Genomic DNA, 15124 nt, shown 5'->3' with positions numbered 1-15124 from the left:
TGAAAGGCCTGGTTTAATCTCCCAAGAGGTGTTAATTTTAGCAAGTGAGGCAGGAACTGAATTACAAAGGAAGTGACTCTTCTTGTGACTTGCAGGCACACATGAACAGGAGAAGAAAAGCAGCCTTGTTATGAAAGATCCCCAGAAGTCATTAACGGGAGGTTTTTGGTTTGGAAAGCACAGCTTCTCAGGCAAAGTGGAGACAGCAGGACTGTGTACTGCCTGATGACCTCTGACATTACACTGCCTTTCCTACGCTACACATGCATAGGGAGAATATGCTGACTCCAAACAGTGGGTTACATGATGGTGTGGTGGTTTTCACTGTCATCTTGCAGCAACAGTGTTCTGCACCTTTCTGCATTAAGTTGGACTCTCTTTGGTCACGTCTGCTGAAACCCGACTCTCACCCAAACTCCCTCAGACCCTGAGCAGGATCAAGCAGGTATAGACAAACATCATGCTGGTTGTAAACTATGTGTCAGCAAGTTTTAGCAGTGCTGTCCAGAACCACATCAGGTTCTATGGTTCTCAACTGGTCCAGAATCAGGATCTTTTATTTTGTAGAGACACCAGCTCCATAAGAGCTCTAGTTTGGACCTGCAAGAAGAACCCACTCAGGCTGATTAGTAGAAAGACACGTGCCATTATTGTTGCTGCACACACGCACAGTGAGACTGAAACAAAAACACCTTTTCCATCTTAATGACTTCTGTGGTGTTGAAGGACCAGCACGTGTCATCTGAGACCAGTTTACAACTAGAAATGAATTAGAATGAAATACATTTGAGTTGATCCCTTTGTAAAGGCTATAAATATGATGTCATCCTGACTGTCAGCAGGTCCGATTGCAGTCCTGAAAAGTTTCTACACTAATTTCCAAGAACTGGGATGAGGAGGGTCATGTAAATTTAACAACATCATCAGCTTATGTTGCAGCTTTTACTCCCTAATCAGATCCTCGCTTGCTGATTGGCTGAAGCATACAGAGTGACATCACACGTGCTGGGGCACCTGCAGTGGTGTATAAATACAGGAACCCTTGGCTACCATCTCACACGGGGAACAAAGCCTCAAGGAGTTCTTGCTTCAACAGTGTTTGAACGGAACTTTGTTGTCTCGTGTTTTCAGCCGACCTGCTACTAAAGCACTCAGCTTTATTCTGTACCTTGTTTCTAAAGAGAGAGCCTAAAAACCACCAGCTAAAATGGAGTCTCAGCTGCGTCAGAACTACCACCGTGACTGTGAGGCCGCCATCAACAAGATGGTCAACCTGGAGCTGTTTGCCTCTTACACCTACACCTCCATGGTAAGAAACTACATCTATTCATCATTACGGCTTACTGGAGCTGTTTTTGCTCTTGTACTCTCTCACAAATCAGACTTTGGTTAGACCATTTTGACAACCTGTTCATGTGACTTAACACGTAGTAAATAACTCCTGGATAAGGACCACTTCCTGCTCTGGAACATTTCCAGATATCAGGAACAAACTCCTGCCATTGCATCAGACACTGATGTAATGTAATGTCCTTTATTACAATTCTGACATGTTTTGTCTCACACTATTGCTACTAACTTACATACATTTACATATTTAGAGAGGAAGCAGCCCACGTCCAAGGAAAACCTTTGATAGACCTTCACAAATCCTCGAGAAATATTGATCAAGACCATTTGAAAACATTCCAGGAACATTTGTCTCATTGGAAATAAAGAATCTACATCAGTGTCCAGAAGTGCAACACTTTAGCTCAGTAAACTATAGTTTTATGCTCAACACCTGCTGACCAAGTGAAAGTAACAAGGTTACAGAATGATCTTTGTCTTGCAGACTGAATCTGCAGATCAGCTTTCATGTGTGCAGCTGCTGCAATGTTCCTCTGGGTGTCAGCAGAGGACTTTGCTATCAGAATGACTGCTCAATGATCACTTTGTAGTGTGATCCTGATAGTGATGGTAAAGTGTCCTAATAAGAGCTTTTCTCTGCTCTCCCCTCCCACAACAGGCCTTCTACTTCTCCCGTGACGATGTGGCCCTTGCAGGTTTTGCTCATTTCTTCAAGGAGAACAGCGACGAGGAGAGGGAACATGCTGAGAAGCTGCTGTCCTTTCAGAACAAGAGGGGAGGACGCATCATCCTCCAGGATGTAAAGGTGAGCCCAAACACATCCAGTCTAGTCTTTACTACTTACTGATGGAAGGTGGTTAACCTCCTGCTGCTTCATGTGGACTTGGGGAACAACATTTTTTGAATGCATTGGTTCTTGCAGAAACCAGAGCGTAATGAGTGGGGAAGTGGCCTGGAGGCTATGCAGTGTGCTTTGCAGCTGGAGAAGAACGTCAACCAGGCTCTACTGGATCTGCACAAGATGGCGTCTGATCGCCAAGACCCTCATGTAAGTTTTACTTCCAGTGTTAAACCTAGAACATGACTTTTTGACACAACTTTCTAAAGTTAATTACATTTTCTCTCCAGCTGTGTGACTTCCTGGAAAGCCACTACCTGAACGAGCAGGTGGAGGCCATCAAGAAGCTTGGTGATCACATCACCAACCTGACCAAAATGGATGCCAACACCAGCAAAATGGCAGAGTACCTGTTTGACAAGCACACCCTGGAGAGCAAGAGCTAAAGAGGTGTAGAAGTGAAAATAACTGACAGGTTTTATGTTCCATCTGTTGATCCACTTCACATTTCTAACATCACTGACCCTCTTAGCTGTCTGAAGATGTTGTGTTGGATGTTCTAAAGAGCAGATTCTTTATTGTGGGCCTAATTCTGCTTCCTGTTCTGATTACCTGAATAAACATGTCAGCTGCATTTATGTCTCCATTCATTATGACTGGTCAATATGTAATTGTGCCATTCAGTGCGTTTTTGTAGATGGGATGTATGGGTTTTCGGCGGTGTCATATCAGTCATATCAGAAATAATTTATCTGAAAATTCACAGAATATCCAGATTTGAGAACCAAGACCAGACCCGCTTCGGAGGAGAGGACCAAATTGAAGCTGAGATGGGAGGAAAATGCGTGAATGAGGCCAAAAATGGCTTTGGCGTATTTTCTTATGAGGAAACGACAAATTAACATGACAAAAGTTCTAAACGTTAGATTTTTAATTATATGGAACCGTTACAAAAACGGTTCAATTAACCTCTCAATTCAAGTCCTCAATCTTGCATTTTAGATGATAACACCCTCTTTGTTTCCAGAATGCTATTAAGTCTGACAACTGGAAGGAATTGGACTGACTCTGATGGAATGGGCAGGGCTGACTCTGGTGCAGCTCCACCTTTGTGGTTCTGCAGGAGCACCACTTGTTGGGATCTGCAGTCAGAAAAGGGAAAAAACTTTTCGCACATAAGTGATGAAAAGGGGCACTTTTGGAATCAGGGGTCTGACACAGAGGGTGGCTGACCAAGCATTTGTTTTTGACACCCTTAGAGTGAGAATGTGATGCATTTTTTTAAAATCACCAAATTGTTGCACATGCTAAAAAAACACCACTCACCTGGGCTTAGACCCATGTCATGTTCTGGGGGAGGTGTCTAACCCAAGACATGCAGAATCAACCCAATGACACAGAATGATGGGGAAAAAATAAGATTTTATTTTGGAAAACGACAACTAAAATGTGTCCTATGTGCTCTTGGCACCAGGATACCTCAGGCCGCAACTCGATGATCGACTTTGTTGTTGTTTCATCTGATCTGCGGCTGCATGTCTTGGACACTCGGAAGAAGAGATGGGCGGAGCTGTCAACTGACCACTACCTGGTGGTGAGTTGGCTCAGATGGTGGGGGAGGACGTCGGTCAGACCAGGCAGGCCCAAACGTATCGCAAGGGTCTGCTGGGAACGTCTGGCAGAGTCTCCTGTCAGAAGGAGCTTCAATTGCCACCTCCGTCAGAACTTCCAAAATATTGCGGGGGAGGGGGGGTCTGAATGGACCCTGTTCCGTCTTTCCATTGTTGAGGCGGCCGACCGGAGCTGTGGTCGCAGGATCGTCGGTGCCTGTCGTGGTGGCAACCCCTGAACCCAGTGGTGGACACCGGCGGTTAGGGATGCTGTCAAGCTAAAGAAAGAGTCCCATCAGGTATTTTGGGCCTGTGGGAATCCAGAGGCAGCTGACGGGTACCGGCGGTCCAAGCGGAACGTGGCTCGGGTGGTCACCGAGGCAAAAACCCGGGCGTGGGAGGAGTTCGGTGAGACCATGGAGCAAGACTTCCATTCGGCTTCGGGGAGATTCTGGTCCACCATCCGGCGCCTCAGGGGGGAAAGCAGTGCGCTACCAACACTATCTATAGTGGGGACGGTGTGCTGCTAACCTCTACTCAAGACGTTGTGGATCGGTGGGCAGAATACTTCAAAGACCTCCTCAATCCCACCGACACATCTTCCAGTGAGGAAGCAGAGTCTGGGGACTTTGGGTTGGCCTCTCAAATCTCTGGTGCTGAGGTCACTGAGGTGGTTAAAAAGCTCCTCTGTGGCAAGGCTCCAGGGGTGGATGAGATCCGCCCGGAGTTCCTTAAGGCTCTGGATGTTGTGGGGCTGTGTTGGCTGACGCGGCTCTGCAATATCACGTGGACATCGGGGGCAGTCCCACTGGACTGGCAGACCGGGGTGGTGGTCCCCTTATTTAAAAAGGGGGACCGCAGGGTGTGTTCCAACTACAGGGGGATCACACTCCTGAACCTTCCTGGTAAGGTCTATTCAGGGGTTCTGGAGAGGAGGGTCCGTTGGATTGTTGAACCTCAGATTCAGGAGGAGCAATGTGGTTTTCGTCCTGGCCTTAAAGCACTGGACCAGCTCTATACCCTTAGGGGGAGCCTGGAGGGTGCATGGGAGTTTGCCCAACCAGTCTACATGTGTTTTGTGGATTTGGAGAAGGCGTTTGACCGCGTCCCTCGGGGGGGCCCTGTGGGGGGTACTCTGGGAGTATGGGGTACCAGGCCCTCTGATACGGGCTGTTAGGTCCCTGTATGACCGGTGTCAGAGCTTGGTCCGAATTGCCGGCAGTAAGTCGGGCTCGTTCCCAGTGAGAGTTGGACTCTGCCATAGCTGCCCTTTGTCACCGGTTCTGTTCATAACCTTTATGGACAGGATTTCTAGGCGCAGCCAAGGTGTTGAGCGGATCCTTTTTGGTGGCCTGAGGATCAGGTCTCTGCTTTTTGCAGATGATGTGGTCCTGTTGGCTTCATCAGAACGTGATCTTCAGCTTTCGCTGGAGCGGTTCGCAGCTGAGTGTGAAGCAGCTGGGATGAGAATCAGCTCCTCTAAATCTGAGACCATGGTCTTGATTCGGAAAAGGGTAGAATGCCTTCTCCGGGTCAGGGATTCGGTCCTGCCCCAAGTGGAGGAGTTTAAGTATCTCGGGGTCTTGTTCACGAGTGAGGGAAAACTGGAGCGTGAGATCGATAGGCGGATTGGTACTGCATCTGCAGTGATGTGGGCGTTGTACCGGTCTGTCGTGGTGAAGAGAGAGCTGAGTCAGAAGGCGAAGCTCTTGATTTACCGGTCGATCTACGTTCCTACCCTCACCTATGGTCAAGAGCTTTGGGTAGTGACCGAAAGAACGAGATCGCGGATACAAGCGGCCGAAATGAGTTTTCTCTGCAGAGTGGTAGGGCTCTCCCTTAGAGATAGGGTGAGAAGCTCAGTCATCTGGGAGGGGCTCAGAGAAGACCCGCTGCTCCTCCACATCGAGAGGAGCCAGTTGAGGTGGCTCGGGCATCTGGTCAGGATGCCTCCTGGATGCCTCCCTGGAGAGGTTTTCCGGGCACGTCCAACCGGGAGGAGACCTAAAAGTAGACCCAGGACACGTTGGAGGGACTATGTCTCTCCCCTGGCCAGGGAACACCTTGGGATTTCCCCAGAGGAGCTGGCCCAAGTGGCTGGGGAGAGGGAAGTCTGGGCCTCTCGACTTAGGCTACTGCCCCCGCGACCCGACTCCGGATAGGCAGATGAAAATAGATGGATGGAAATGGACAACTAAAAGCGCATTGGGAATTCCAGCAGACAGGAAACGGGAATGCAGCTTCTGGAGTGGGAAAGCAGAATGAGGTGAGTCCTGAGGAGTAAGTCACTACGGTGTAGAGTATGGACGTTCTGGTGTAAGGGGTTAATTTACATCTATTAAAGGAACCGTAAGACAAAAGATTCCATAGTAAATATGAAATCAATCTTACGGATCGTTGGGTACTTTTAACCAGAAAATTGGAACTTTTTATTACAGGGATTATGTAACACTTCGTATTAACTTAGAGACAAGAGAAGAGAGAGTCACCTTTAAAAAGTTTAAGAAGATTTATTTCTAAACAATTTAAACAATTTTAAACAAGACTAACTCTAAACTCTAAGTGATGAATGGATCTGGTGTGAATGAGACATGAGATGAATGATGTATGTGTGAGTGATGTTATCATCAGAACTCTCGTATCCGGAGAAGCAAGTCTGAATGATGTTGTGATGTTTTGTTCTTAAGCTATGATCGGAGTTTCATAAACACATTTGATGCCATTTTGTCGTTTGTCGTCACACATACCCTTAGGATGAGACCTCCGTACAGATCCAGACTGCCAGGTCCTTGAACCCCCCTTTCGGTACCGGAGCCGATGAAACAGCGTCAGCAGTACGACAGACTATTCTTTGGATTGTCTCCAGGTAAAAAGCGACAGTTGGTTCACAGCATCAGATGGACCCGGAGGGTCAGTGAGTTCAGCTTTTATTCTGAAAGGAACCGTTGCTTGGTTGGTATAGTGCAACAGATTTTATCCAGCTTGTTGGTTCTTTGCTTGAAAAGGAAGTCCGGGTGGCTGGTCCGATACTCCTCTTAGCATGTGGTGAACTGCAGTGAACTCCAGTAAACTGTTGAGAACTGACCTAAGATGGCGTGGGACTGGTCTTATTAATGTGGATGTTTTGATTTCTGGTCGAATAAAAGTTGGCAGATTTATACACACCACAGAGACTATGCCACACTTCAGAAAGGAAGGTTCTGATTGGATGAGTAAAAGCAAGTGTCGTGCATTTACCTTACGTGTCATCAGCATGTCTAGTGCAGCTAGATTAAAGTCATATTACTTATTAAAGCATACTAATCATAACATTGTCATTTCACAGATTGGTCAACATTATATTATTGACTAACACTTTGTTTGATTAGCTTTATTAAAAATAGAGTTCTTTGATTTATTAAAAGGAAAGAGTCTTTTGTCTTCATTCTTCTCTTGGGCTGGAAAAGAAGCAGTTTAGAAGCAAATGCATGACCTTGAGGCAGTCTCATGCAGATTAGTTCTGTGTCAGAGGCATCTGTAGAGAGGGTAAATAACCTTCGGTGGAGTAGCACCTCCATCACGTTACACTGGGTGGTGTGGGATTGGGGCAGAGGGGAAGGTAATGAGCCGGGGTGTATCCAGGAAGTGTGTGTGTGTGTGTGGGGGGGGGGGGGGGGGGGGTAGGGAGATAGCGGGTCAGTCAGGATGGATGGATGAACGTGGCAGAGTGATACCGGAGTCCTATGGAGTGGTGGTGTTGAATCCTGATGTGTCGAGACCTGAGGCAGGTGAGCAAATGCACAAAATCACACGAGTCCAAAAACATACGAGTTACCAAAAATCCTGACATCGAGACGAGGGCTGGAAACTACCAAACAGTGGCAATCATCCGGCGTTGAGCTGTGTTCTCCATCCACCTTAAGTAGTAGACCCGCTGATTGCTAACCAGGTGCAGCTGTAGCCCCCTCTCCTGCAAACACACCCTCAAAGATGGCTTAGTGCGAGGAGTACTCACCCCGGCTCATGCCAACCCAATCCTAAGTCTGCCCCTGTTAGATAGCACCTACTATAAGCCACAGTTATGTTTTAAAATCAAACATTATTAACTGTTTAGAACCAAAGTTAGATTTACTAAGTGAACAATTTAATATTAAACAATTTAAATCCAAACATTAGAAAATCTCAGTACATTTTTGGCCTTATGTTTTGTGTGATACTACTAATCCGCCACCAGGTGGTAGATGTCAATTAATCAATCAGATTTTATTTATAAAGCACTTTTCAAGCAAAGTGCTGCTCAAAGTGCTTTACAGAATTAAAATGACCCCAAATTCCCATAACAGTTTAAAAACATTAACAGACATACAGTATGCACACACACACACACACACACACACACACACACACACACACACACACCAGTAAAAATTTATATTCGGCTGAGTCCAGATGAGCCAAGTAAGGTAAGGCAAGGAAATGCCATCAGAGGAGCCATCTGCCCCGGCAGCATCAGGTCTTCCACAGCAACTAAGTCAGGGCGCTCAGAGGAGGGGGAGCATAGACCCCCACCTCCACTTAAACACTACCTATAGAGCGCCCAGGAAGCAACAGTTGCCCACCGCCCCCGGGGCAGAGGGCCCCTACAGAGAAAAGAACTTGATTAAAATGAGTAAAAATATGAAAATAAAGAGCTAATATCAATGACAAAAGTAAGAAAATAAGTAATAAATAAATTCATATGGACAGTAAAATTATATTATTAAACAATGAAACTGTGCTAAAATATAATCATATAAAACATGCTAAGCCAGTAATTTCATATAATCACGTAAAACGAGAAATAAAACTGTAGCAAGGTGGATAAACGAGGGCCCAGGCAGGATTCAATCCCCAGGCTCCCGGGCAAGAGTCATACGCTCTAACCAGTCAGCCAAAGGGACATCCCCTTGGCCAAGTAGCCAGGGCGCATGATCCTCACGTGCTTGTGGATATCATATATTCGATATGAAAACATGACTGTAATAATAAGTAAAGGTTATCAGCTGTAGGTTTAGTGTGCTCATAGGAAACGTGACAAAATAACACAAAACACATTTCTCTTTATGGCCTATATAGTTGTCATCATCAACGTATCATGATTTACAGAATACATGATGTGACCAACTAACATTTTTTTTTCTCCTGGAATACGCTTTGTTGACAAAGCACATAACACAACTACAAAGAAATAGCAAGCACAATGTCAGGGGGTTTCTATGGGAAAACAAAACAGTCTAACAGAGAATCACATGAAATTGAACAGGGAACATAAGTTTATGGTTTTGACAGCTTTCGAATTTTGAGAATGTTGCATGGTTTGAATTTTATTTGATTAATTTATTGATATTATTAGCTAAATTTCATATACATAAGTCGACATTTTCTAATGCAAAACCTTCCTTTCAGTGCTTTTTAAATGAAACCAGACAATATATAAAAACCATGTGACCAACTAACATTTCATGTTCACCACCGGATGTTTGGATCAAAATATGAACCAATCAGATCTTAGATCAGGTGAGAGCCAGGTGTTTCCCGTCATCCTCTAGGTTTTGCAGCCGGTGGAGAGCAACTGCAGCGCCTGGCTCCAAAGTCTGCGGCCGCCTTGATCTCACGAGGTTATCGTTGCCTACGTATGCATGACGTCAGAGCAAGTCGGCGTCAAGTCGGACACAAATCTAACCGGCATGCACTGCGTGCCGATCACCGGTGATTGAATCTGTGCAGAACTGGCTCATCTCGAACACGGCTATTGTCTCAGTGCCGCTCTCACAGTTCTCCAGGCAACACCTTTTTTCCAGGTATTTTTCTAACAGGAGGTCTGGTGGAACTAAGTCTCCACCCATGCCTTGACTCCCACTTTAAGTCCAATCTAAACTATTAGTCTTTTTCTTAGTTTTGTGTTGCTTCTATTTAATTTCCTGGTAAACAGGACCAAAAGGTTTCACTGCCTATGTGAACAGGCAGACAGACCACCACTCATAAGATCTGATTAACTACAGCAAACAATACTGAAAAGGGTTGTGCTTGTTTCTATACTGCTGTAACCTACTACACAGTCACTAGTCAGTAAAAGGAGGTAAAACAGTAGAATTAAATGTAAACTACAAACACAGTCATGGATAAAACAAGATAATGAACAAACACAAAGAGATAGGGGTAAAAACTAATGAGAGGCTAAATTTAACCTGCATTCAAATCCATGCATCTTCAGTAAGGATCTGAAGTGCTCCCAACTAGTGATCCTCACACGTAAGGAACCTCTATCTCAGACCAACCACTGAAAATCCTACATCCTTGCAGTTCCTTTTAACAAGGGATTGTTAAAGTAGTGGATTACTCATTCAATCAATACATTTGCAGTGGTCTCTAGAAGGGATGAATGCCTTCCAGACGGACCTCAGGGCACAAAAAGCCACAAACCTCCGTCTCAGCAGACCAAGTCTGTGATGTCACAGCTGAGCTTCAAACAACATAATCTGGAGTCTTATTTCCTGTTATTTGGACATCTCGCCCTGGATTGGATAACAGCGATGCCTCTCTACTACTGACTTGAAACATGATGGTTGCATCTCCACAAATAACACAAGCCTGCAGCAGTTTCTGTCATGAAGTGAATAATGGTTAGCTTAAACTAAGAGATGTCCGCTGCTTATTCCTGGAAATTAAAACAGCCTTCCCCGTTGTGAGTCCATGAATGCTAAGTGACGTAGATCTGTCAGGCTTTTCTAATCCTAGAGTTTCACCGTCTGTTTTCTATCAGAAGCTAATGCAGGAGATAGGTGTAGGAGACTATCTTCATGTTCAGCCTGCATGAAAACTCAGAGTGGCTGTTTATAATCAGGAATAATCATTAAAAAAGGTTTCAGTCAAACATACCTTGACTCAAATTTGACCAGTAAACTAGAATGCATCAGATCGCAGCTCTCACCTCAACCACTAGGGGCAGGATCCAAACAGAGCAAGTTCCTTTTGACTCCCATGGTAAAAATGCCAACTTCACAGCAGGAATAAGCACGTTTACAGCCTGGTCAGAATAGCATTACAGGTTTAATAGGTCAGGTTTACAATCGTGGGGGTGGGGGATACAGTCATTGGTTGAGACAAACATAGGAGACCCATTTAGAGCCGTTCATTTAAAAAACGTAACTTTAGTCTTTCAGTAAAAATGTTGCATTAAAGTCTATTCAGAGGACATTTTTGCACTGTATGTCATCCCAGCAGGACTTGAACTTTGACCCTGCGCAGGTGTAGGAGCCTAGAAGCTCAAGTGATGCAGAATTTATTCATTAAATGTAATGTTCAGCTTTGAAGTGTCTTCAGTTCTCTGTGCTCTGCAGCCACAGCTGGGGCAACATAAAACCATCATTTTAACCACTTCACTTGTAAACGTTTGATTTAATTTTAAACTGAATCTTTGTTGAGAACTTTTACACCTAAACGTTTCCTTTTAAGACATCCCTGTTCTGGTCTGATTGTTGCAGTTAGTTTTATTTTAAAGCTCTTTGTGGCAAACACAGCTGTGAATGAAAAGTGCTCAACAGATAACATTTGGTTAGATGTTTCCTCTCACGCGGGCCATAACTGAAATGAGACCATCAGTCAGAATGAAACCATGTTTTTATGTTTTATTAGCTGGTGGACCTCTGCATTCAGGAACTCAAGCAGATATGGAGGACCGGAGGAGAGCAAACTCTCCAGATCCAGGCCAGGCTGATGGATTAAACTCCATCCTCCTGGAGCTTCACTTCTACTCCTTCTTGTGCTTGTAGTCCTCCAGGTGGGCCAATATCCAGCCAGAAGGACCCAGGATGGTCACAAACAGGGTAGTCATGGCTATGACCTGCTCCTGGGGAAGAGAGAGGGTCAATAGAAACACAGGATTGTGTTCACCAGTTCACATTCATTCATTCATCAGGCTGAGCTGAACTAAACCAGGCTGAGAGAAGTCAGCACCATAAAAATAAAACCAAACTACTGGTTTCAACGTCTGAAGGTCACCGCTGGTTCCGAAAAGTTCTGGGTGAACGTTTCCGGTGCCATAAAAACAGGTGCAGCTTAACCAGCAGAAGTGTGTACGTGATGCGTTCGCGCGGAAGAATGGCGCAAAACTGACACAAGTGCGACCTATCTAAAGGTCATATTAACTAGGCGCGTGCCAACACACGCGCTTTCACTGCATATGAATTTGTAATAAAATAAGGCGACAATGCAGGAAAGAAAATAAACTGACGAAGTTTAGTAAAGCAGTTTCCTACAGGATGAGTTGGACCTGAGGCGCAGCAGCTTAAACTATTCTGCAGGAATGAGAAAAATCCTCGCGCTGATTAAATCAGACAGGTGCCCGTACGCTTACCCCTGCAGAGAGGACCTCTTTGGCCGGTTTGAACGTCACATTGGCCACCGGAACCAGTCGGGTCTTCAGGGCGCTCTTGAACAGACGTGAGGCGGTGGGCAGCAGAGACATGAGGACAGGGACAGTCGGACAGGCCTACTCTCAGCTTCAGCCGCAGGAGCTCTGAGTGACGCTGTCGACCACTTTCACTTTTCCAGCGCCTGTGAGCGCGCGCGTACAGGCTCGTGCGGTTCTGCCCCCCCGGACTTAATTGGCTCGTTGAGCACGGCACGCGTCCTCGGTTCACCCCTGTCAAAGTGTCACATTTCTGGAGCAGGAGGTCATGACTGTGGCTGCTGGTGACTTTAACGCTCTGATCTGGGTGGGATCTGCCAATCAACAAGATTCCCAGATAGCAAATTGTTGTTGGCACTAGTTTGGCAAGCCAGTCTTGGTACTCTTTTGGATGGAATGATGGGCCAAATATGGCCCAAATTAGGCACGCCAAAATAGAATTATGGATTGTCAAAAGGTTGCCAGAATTTTTCCAAAATAAACTGTGGAATTCCAAAGCACAACCCTAACTATACCAAAATAACCCCAAAACACCCCAAAATGGCCAAAGCATATTAAAGAGTAACCATAAGTTTGCCAAAAGATTACCCAAAATAAAATGTGGCTTTCCAACGCATAGCCATAACCATCCCAAAATCCCATAATAAAGCCAAATATGAGCCATAACTTATCCATAATTAGCCAAACGTTTACCAAAAGATTGTATTTTATTCTGAACCTTATGCTAAATTTAATTTAACATTTTAATAGACTATAAAATGTCCTACAGAAGATTCAGATTTTGTGCCTCAGTTATAGCCTTGTGAAATAGCCTAGGTTACTGTGTGTACGAGGTGCATAAACATAAAACCAAACAAGAGTAAAATTTTAATTAATTTTTTTTAAGTCAGTCCTGGACTGAGTCCTGGGCTGGTTGAGGGGTTGGTTGGGCGGGCAATCTCCTTTTGCGCCCTCCGTCCCTATTCCCGGCCCAGTAGAACCATTTTTTAATTGTATTTATAATTTCTGCCTCCGTAGACGCCACACGGACCGGATTCCTTCTCACTGCAGCTGAAAATAAAGGCATACACATGGAGTAAGACTTAAAAAAGGACGACGCAACAGTCCATGCAAAAGAGACCTGTGGTGGGCTACGTAACTGGCTAGTTAAAAAGTCAGTTTTGCATTAGTTAATGGATGTATCTCGTCATCTGGGGTTGAAAGTGACTGTGGCTGCCGTCAGCCACAGTCATGCAGTTTTGAGATAATTTATGGTTCAAGTTACGATAAATAAGCTAAGAATACTTTATTTTTAATATAATGTATACGTTATGGGGTTTAAAAGCACACATTTAAATGGTTTACAGAATATTTCCAGGGTGGAACCAATGTTTAGTTTGTTGTTTCGGGGTTGACAATATTTTCAGTTGCACGCCACACTTAATAGGCGGCAGCATGCTAACCGCTATCATTCGTTGGTAGAGCTATGCAGACGCATGCAACGATGTTTTCCAGCTGTGGAAAGGAGTGACACTGCAAGATGTGTTTTTTTATTAACCCCTGCCAATGAGGTATGCAATGTGTGTGTTTATGTCGTGATGGGAAAATAAGATGTTTGTTTGTGACAGAACTGTCGAGTCTATGGTGGTCACGGGTAATTTGTAAATGTAAATTGTGAGTGTTTTATCTTGTGTATTAGTGTTTCATTGTTTATTCTCTATGAGAACGATTTATTGTGGAAATTGATTATTCTATGTCATTTGTACAGTTCTCACGGCACCGTTGGTGGCACCTGTGTGCAATAAATGCCAGTCAAAATTCAAGAACGCCTTGTGTCCGTTTTCAACTTGGAGGGAGTTACAGTGACAGCCAAAGTTACAACATTAAATCATCATAGTCACTTAGTACTTACACTGCCACAGTTTACTTTACCAAACACAAACCAGCAGTTCTTTCCTGACACTAAAACCAAACAAGAATTTCACGAGCGAGAGTTGACCCTGAAGAACGCGTCACATTGTGGGCAAAGTGGCAATAGCTGTCTTGAAGCCAGTGATTGCGTGGCGTTACAATTTCGAGGCTTGTGACATTCACAGGCGCACTGCGTGCCATTTTGCAAACAAGTTGTTAAGACTATAAGTATTTTGACTTTGAAAAGAAATGTGATAGTCATGGGTGGCTAATAATTTTATCCTAAACTATGATTTTATCAGCTGTGTGATAGAACAGTCGTGTTACTGTTGTGATTAAGCTTACCAGTTACAATGCCTTTTAGGTGGAGCCTCTCAAAGGCCACCTTCCCATTTTGCCCTCGCCAAGTAATTCCCTTGGTGAGGGCATCAGTCGTGGCTAGGGCTGTCACGGTAACCGCAAAAATGAAATATTGCAATATGAAGAAACCCACCGCACTGCATCATGGGCCACCGCGATTACTGAACGTGATTCAACTCAATGATGCATGTTGAGAAGGATGGCTGCACTGGTATCAAAACGAAACGTTACTTCGCTCCTTTGGGAGCACTTTGGTTTTCAGTACGTCAGCTGCTGCGCAGCCAGAGTCCTTGGCCGAGACAGAGCTGCCACCAGCGGCAAATAAATAAATAAATAAACGCTCGGAGACCTGCTGAAGTCCCGGACAAGCACTGCTTCTGCAACCGTCCCGAAGAGAGTTTGAGCTGAGCTGGAGCTCACTCGCTACCTGCAGGAGGAATGCATCCACCCTAAAGAAACCCCCCTGACATGGTGGAGCAACAACCCGGAGAGATTCCCTTTGCTCGCCAGTCGCACGCAAGTACGTGTGTGTTAGTGCAACGAGCGCACCATCCGAGAGGGGTTTCAGTGTTGCTGGAAATGTTGCCACCCCTCTCAGATCCTCTTTCAAACCGTATATGGTTAACATGCTGGTTTTCCTTGTGGGTA

At 45.0% G+C, this 15124-nt stretch overlaps 2 protein-coding genes across 2 annotated transcripts; one reads left to right on the top strand and one right to left on the bottom strand.

The window, feature by feature from the left end:
- Positions 1–1047: 1047 nt before the first annotated feature.
- On the top strand, positions 1048–2822 carry LOC107389505 (ferritin, middle subunit). The gene is made up of 4 exons (XM_015965663.3): positions 1048–1309; positions 2009–2155; positions 2273–2398; positions 2479–2822. The coding sequence occupies exons 1-4, from the start codon at positions 1208–1210 to the stop codon at positions 2632–2634; spliced, it is 531 nt and encodes a 176-aa protein (XP_015821149.1). The 5' UTR covers positions 1048–1207; the 3' UTR covers positions 2635–2822.
- Positions 2823–11418: 8596 nt separating this feature from the next.
- Positions 11419–12532, bottom strand: cox8b (cytochrome c oxidase subunit 8B). Its single transcript, XM_015965665.3, has 2 exons — positions 12173–12532; positions 11419–11665 (listed from the first exon to the last, which is right to left on the bottom strand). Exons 1-2 carry the CDS (start codon positions 12281–12283, stop codon positions 11567–11569), a joined length of 210 nt encoding a protein of 69 aa, XP_015821151.1. The 5' UTR covers positions 12284–12532; the 3' UTR covers positions 11419–11566.
- Between the last annotated feature and the right edge of the window lie 2592 nt (positions 12533–15124).

The sequence above is a fragment of the Nothobranchius furzeri genome, chromosome 14 (genome assembly GCF_043380555.1).
Source record: "Nothobranchius furzeri strain GRZ-AD chromosome 14, NfurGRZ-RIMD1, whole genome shotgun sequence".
Classification (NCBI taxonomy): domain Eukaryota; kingdom Metazoa; phylum Chordata; class Actinopteri; order Cyprinodontiformes; family Nothobranchiidae; genus Nothobranchius; species Nothobranchius furzeri.
The sequence above is the reverse complement of the archived record's forward strand: the minus strand, read 5'-3'. Positions and strand labels throughout refer to the sequence as shown.

Coding starts and splice junctions, on each gene's coding strand:
- cox8b (XM_015965665.3), bottom strand. CDS start 12,283: ATGTCTCTGCTGCCCACCGCCTCACGTCTGTTCAAGAGCGCCCTGAAG. Junction 11,666..12,172: donor AAGAGGTCCTCTCTGCAGGG/GTAAGCGTACGG, acceptor TCTCTTCCCCAG/GAGCAGGTCATAGCCATGAC.
- LOC107389505 (XM_015965663.3), top strand. CDS start 1,208: ATGGAGTCTCAGCTGCGTCAGAACTACCACCGTGACTGTGAGGCCGCC. Junction 2,156..2,272: donor TCATCCTCCAGGATGTAAAG/GTGAGCCCAAAC, acceptor TGGTTCTTGCAG/AAACCAGAGCGTAATGAGTG. Junction 2,399..2,478: donor CTGATCGCCAAGACCCTCAT/GTAAGTTTTACT, acceptor TTTTCTCTCCAG/CTGTGTGACTTCCTGGAAAG.